This window comes from Podarcis muralis, chromosome 9 (assembly GCF_964188315.1).
Source record: "Podarcis muralis chromosome 9, rPodMur119.hap1.1, whole genome shotgun sequence".
NCBI classification, from domain to species: Eukaryota; Metazoa; Chordata; class Lepidosauria; order Squamata; family Lacertidae; genus Podarcis; species Podarcis muralis.
In genome coordinates, this window is record NC_135663.1 from 15462105 (window position 1) to 15468104 (window position 6000).

At 42.7% G+C, this 6000-nt stretch overlaps 1 protein-coding gene across 6 annotated transcripts in view; it reads left to right on the forward strand.

Moving 5' to 3' along the window:
• The window catches only part of PTPN13 (protein tyrosine phosphatase non-receptor type 13), a 159397-nt gene extending 155271 nt beyond the window's left edge, over positions 1-4126 (forward strand). For all 6 annotated transcript variants that reach the window (XM_077933806.1, XM_077933803.1, XM_077933805.1 and 3 more), the window contains 2 exons: positions 861-923; positions 3135-4126. In XM_077933806.1, the coding sequence (XP_077789932.1) occupies positions 861-923; positions 3135-3215 (144 nt within the window). In that variant the 3' untranslated portion in view covers positions 3216-4126. The remainder of the gene's footprint in view (positions 1-860; positions 924-3134) is intronic.
• The last annotated feature ends 1874 nt before the right edge of the window (positions 4127-6000 follow it).

Here is a 6000-nt window from a genome sequence, read left to right on the forward strand (position 1 = left end):
GGAGGCACAGGTTAATTCTGTGTCCAGGGCAGCTGTCTACTGGCTCCATCTGGTACGCAGGCTGAGACCCTACCTGCCCGCAGACTGTCTTGCCAGAGTAGTGCATGCTCTAGTTACCTCCCGCTTGGACTACTGCAATGCGCTGTACGTGGGGCTACCTTTGAAGATGACCTGGAAACTGCAATTAATCCAGAATGCAGCAGCTAGACTGGTGACTGGGAGTGGCTGCTGGGACCACATAACACCGGTGCTGACCTTTAAAGCCCTAAACAGCCTCAGTCCTGTATACCTGAAGGAGCGTCTCCACCACCATCATTCAGCCCGGACACTGAGGTCCAGCTCCGAGGGCCTTCTGGCGGTTCCCTCACTGCGAGAAGTGTGGTTACAGGGAACCAGACAGAGGGCCTTCTCGGTAGTGGTGCCTGCCCTGTGGATGTGAAGGAAATAAGCAGCTATCTTCTCTTTAGAAGACATCTGAAGGCAGTCCTGTTTAGGGAAGTTTTTAATATTTAATGCTGTATTGTTTTTAACACTCGATTGGGAGCTGCCCAGAGTGGCTGGGGAAACTCAGCTAGATGGGTGGGGTATAAATATATTATTATTATTATTATTATTATTATTATTATTATTATTATTATTATTATTATTATTAGTGCTGGGAACTGTAGCTCTGTGAGGGATAAGCACCCGTTCCTAAGATCCTTTGGGGAAAGCCATGTACTGTAAATGAGGTTTATTTGTATGTCATGTGTGCAGTCCTAGTTTTAGCCCTTGCACTGGTGCACTTTTCTAGAACACTTCAGCAGGTTCCTTTCCAGACCAGTGGTGCCTAACAGCTTCTCCTCTTTTTCCTTTGTCAGTTTGACATCTCTGACGTGGTGCGCACAATGCGCTTGCAGAGGCACGGCATGGTGCAAACGGAGGTACGTGTGTCCTAACTCAGTTTCGCATCTGGTTTCTTCGGGAGCTTTTCTCCCGCGTATCCCTCTGAACGGCAGATCAAAGAGCGGGAAGGCGAGGAAATTTCAAAACAAGGAACTTGGATACACTGCATATTTCTGCAGGCAGGTTTGTCACCTACGAGTGCATTTGCACTTTTGCAGGTGCTGTGTGTAATCTGAGCCATTTAACCCATGAGACCAGAATGTGGAGGGAATTAAGGATCACGATGCATTCGTAAGGCCCAAGTTCTATCCTTAGCATCGCTGCTTGAAGTATTTGGAGCAGTGGTGCTGGAAACAGCTTCCACCAAAGTAACTGGAGAGCTGTTGATGCAGCTTGTTAGAATAGACAGTCTTGGACTGGCTGGCTCAGCCTGTTTCCAGACTTGCTCTGTTTTGCAAGTGGGATTCAATTGCATACAAGCCAGTTTTGGCTTTTTCCAATCTAAGCATTCTTGTGCAACAAAACCACTTTTTTAAAAAAACAACCAGGTAAGGAAAGTGACAAAAAATGCATGAAGTGAGGTTACAGGGAACCAGACAGAGGGCCTTCTCTGTAGTGGCGCCCATCCTGTGGAACACCCTCCCTTCAGATGTGAAGGAAATAAGCAGCCATCTTATCTTTAAAAGACACCTGAAGGCAGCCCTGTTTAGGGAAGTTTTTAATATTTAATGCTGTGTTGTTTTTAACACTCGATTGGGAGCCGCCCAGAGTGGCTGGGGAAACTCAGCCAGATGGGCGGGGTATAAATAATAAATTATTATTATTATTATGACAGTCAATTGATAGGAAGTTGTATAGCCTTCATGCAGACAAATCCAGATGGATGCTCAGTAACAGTCATGCAAACAAATCAGAATGAACACACCATAAAGAGATTGGCTGGAAATGACTTCAGTTGAAGGAAGATCCTTATACAGTCATCTGCGCAGGAAATTCCTTGAGAAAGGAACATAAAGCGCCCAGGGTGATGAAAACAACTTCAGGTGGCTGTGAAAACAACCTTTCTGAAGCCTTGGAGAGATAGTGCTAATTCATTTAGACCAGGAGTCACCAGCCTTTTGGGGTTCTAAGAAAATGTTGTGGGTGGGCACCACAAAAATATATATATATCCATTTCATGGGGTGGGGAGGGGACTGCTGAGGGACAAGCCCTCCCCCCCATAGAAAAATCAGCAAAACACCTACAAAGGCACCTCCCAAAAAAACAACAGGCAAACAAAGAGCAGGCGGTATCCCCACCCCAAAAAGAAAACTCCCGCAACCAGCAAAACCAGAAGACCAAAAATTGGAAGCGGGCCCAAGCAGGTAACTGTGGGTAATGTGGGGGTTTGGGGTCCCAGTTACCAGGCTAGATGGACAGAGTAACATAGAAGCAGAGTCAGCTGTGTTATAATGAGTCACAGTATTAGTACATCTAGCTGAGCATTGGTTACTTTGATGGGCAACAGCTCTCCAGCCTATCAAACGGGTCTGTACTAGCCCTGCCTGGAGACACAAGGAATTGAACTTGTTCTACAATTGAGTGAGGTCCCTCCCCCCAAATTGCTTCCATACAAAACGGCATAAGGCCTTCATGGTTCCTATTCTCTTGGTTTGGGCCCTGACTGAACAAAGCAGGCTCCTATTTGTTTGTTCTTGTTGTTTTGTGGGGGGTTTTGCACTAGATTAATAATGCTGGTCTTGCAGTGTTCCCCTCGAGCAGCGTAGATGGTTGGTGACAGGCAAAGGGTGCGGATGGTGGGGTTGGATTTGTGACTTCAGCCCCCTTCCGAACCAACTGAAGGTTGTGAGAATGGATGGGAATTGAAGAAAGAGAGCAAAACTCTACGCCGGTGTAATCTGTGGGGTGAAAGATTAGGATGCAGCTGTGGTTAAGTGGACTCTTAATAATAATAATAATTAATAATAATAATAATAAATTTTATTTATATCCCGCCCTCCCCAGCCAAAGCCGGGCTCAGGGCGGCTAACAACAATAAAACAGTACAACACAACACTCTAAAATCATTCATTATAAAATTAATTCAAATCAAACCAATGGTAACCTTTGGGCCATAGCTCCGCGAAGATTGCCAAAGGAGGGAGTCAGGCTGTGCCCTGGCCAAAGGCCTCTTCTCTATTACAGCCGCTTTTTTGCAGTTCAGAATTGGTGTTCCCGTGAGCTTACACACCGTTTCCTCCTTTTGCAGGACCAGTACGTTTTCTGCTATCAAGTTATCCTGTACGTCCTAAAACGGCTCCAAGCGGAAGAAAAGCCAAGAAGCAACTAAGCTGTTACAAGTCAAATATGCATTTAAGGGGGGAAATGAGGTTCTTGAATAATTTGGGCATATCTACACTACAGAGTTAAAACAAGTTAAATGTCTGTGTGAGGTCTCCCTGGGGGAACAGTAGTTTGGTGACAGACTTGAGACTGGGATACTCAGCGCCCTCATCAAACTACAAGTCCCAATAATTATTTGGGGGGGAAGCCATGGCAGTTAAATTGGTGTGAAACCAGTACGTGTGTGTGTGTGTGTGTGTGTGTGTGTGTGCGCGCGCATGTGTAGTGTAGCTGTGCCCTAGATGAGCTCTGCCAATAGGATTCCAGTTCCAATCTCTATTGAGTACCACTATAACCCCCTCTTTTTTCAACAGGTTGGGGGGTCTTTGTGCGCCATATATATTTAATAACACTGCAATTTTTTTGCAGCTTTTTTGAACTATGATAAGCAATTGACACATTTTTTAAAAAGAACAAAAAACCCTTCTTCCTATTTTTAAAGAAGTATTACGTTTTCTCTCCCTCCCAACTATTTTATAGTATATTTCTGATGCAAGGGCTGGGCGGTTGGGAAATGAAAACAGTATTTTATCCTGGTGGTCTTTCTTACTGGTATTTTTTTATTAGTCTGTTTTTAAGCGTTTTGTTTATAGCAGAGCAGTCCTTTCCCCCCAGCATTTTTAATACAGTAGAGCTTTTTATAGAAAATACTTGAAATCAGTATTTAAGCTTTACAGAACAACTTAACTAGCATAAGGAAAAATAGCAAACGTTTACTGTATTACACAATGTTTACTTTATATAGAGTCTTGTGTATATATTTATATACTTTTACAAAAAAAAGTTCAATTATCAGATGTCTAAGCTTATAACTGCTGGGACGTCTCCACAGTGTAAATAAAACACTTTTAAAAGAGAGTTCATTTTCATATGTCTTCTGTCAATTTGACTTGTTTTTCTCTTCAGCCTCAGATCCTTCTTGCTTTGATCAAGTTTTGGGTGGGTGTGGCATCAGACCTTACAGGCCGCCCGTGCCTAGATGACACTCTGCTCCCTTTATGGCTTTGCCCCACGGAAGCTGACCTGATAAATATGCAAACTAACTCTGACTGTTAACTTTCCAAGTTTTTCTGCGTTTGAAGCCAAAATGTCTGAACAAGCAAACCAAGCATGAAAGACTTGGAGAAACATACAGAGAGAACTAGCCAGCCTAGGAAAAATGCTGGAAGTGACCTTTTAAATGGCATGTTTTTCGTTAATCATAACTGTGAAAGGAATCATTGCACACTCTGGCTTATGGCAACCATAATTTTATACATATATAAAATTGACATCCTGGACACTTAAACAAAAGGACAGGGCTTGGTAGATGCATTCATGTGCCTATGTAGTACCGCAGATCTTGTTACGGATATGTACATACCATCCATTTAAAGCACGTAACTACCCTGGGTCCAAGAATCCTGGAAACTGCAGTTTGTTAAGGGTGCTAGGAATTGTGGTGGACTTGCAAAAGGGTATTGGGAAATGATCCATAATTAATTGAAAAAAATGTTTAAAAGTACTTTCCCAAAAAACCAGAGTTTTGTTAGCCCAAAAATGGAAAACATGCGCAGTTCCAACCAAAGAAGGGTGGCAACTTAAGTTGACAGAATATGTGCCGCTTGCAGACTTAACATATAGAATAAGAGAACAAGAACATACGTTTAGAGAAGATTGGAAAATGTTTATTGAATATCTGGGAAATAACTGTGTACAGCTGAAAACAATGGCAACATTAAGATAAATTCAACAGTGTAAATAAGTTGTGATGGATGTAATAATGGAATACTGATTGGTATAGTTTTTGTAAAATATGCAGGGATTTAGGATATGTAAAATGAACCATGGAAAGAGAAGAAGGGAAGTCATTGATATCTTAAGGATGTAAAAATGCGTACTTTAAACTGTAAAACAGAAAATTTAATCGTGCTTTAAATGGATGGTACGTACATAGGATTTGAATCACACACCCATCACACATAGTTTCCTGATGAAGCTAAAGAACTTTGAAACTATTTTCCATTTTGGAATTGAGTTCGTGCTCCATTTCAAATCACAAGTTGATTTCACCACCCAAATTGCCTGACATTGTGACCTGAGGATCAGATGGTATCTCTTCTGCTGCTGCTGCTTCTCTTCCCAGACATTTCTTATAAATCTGATAACCTGCGTGCAAAGCAAATGAATAAAATGACTTAAAAGACTGCTTGAGTGATAGTCCAGGACGGAAATACTCGGTGCCCACCCACACTGGGCTGGTTGTTGTTGGGGGTTTTTTTTTGGGGGGGGGGCATATTCTGCAACAACATGTCAACATTCATGCTGGATTTATTCCGGACCCACCCACCCATGCATAATTCCACTTTCTTCGTTGTGCTGCAATGCTTGCCCAATGCATTTTGTCGTCTGAAGGAGCACTCCTGTGCTGTAGAGCAGCAAAAGCGAGATGCACACACCTCAGAACCATAGCTGTCAACGTTTCTCTTTTTTTAAGGGAAATTCCCTTATTCCGAATAGGATTCCTCGCAAGAAAAGGGAAAAGTTGACAGCTATGCTCTGAACATTTATAAAAAGTCACAGGTTTTCAAAGTTACAAGATGTGCACCGCTTGGAAATGAACCCGTATGTTTGCCCAAAACCTTTTGCAGGCATGAACAGTATTGAAAAGGTATAACCACCCCCATACCATCATGGGCAACCAGCTTCTAAATACTGGGGAGCATGTGGAACCAAAGAACTGCAGAGTTGGA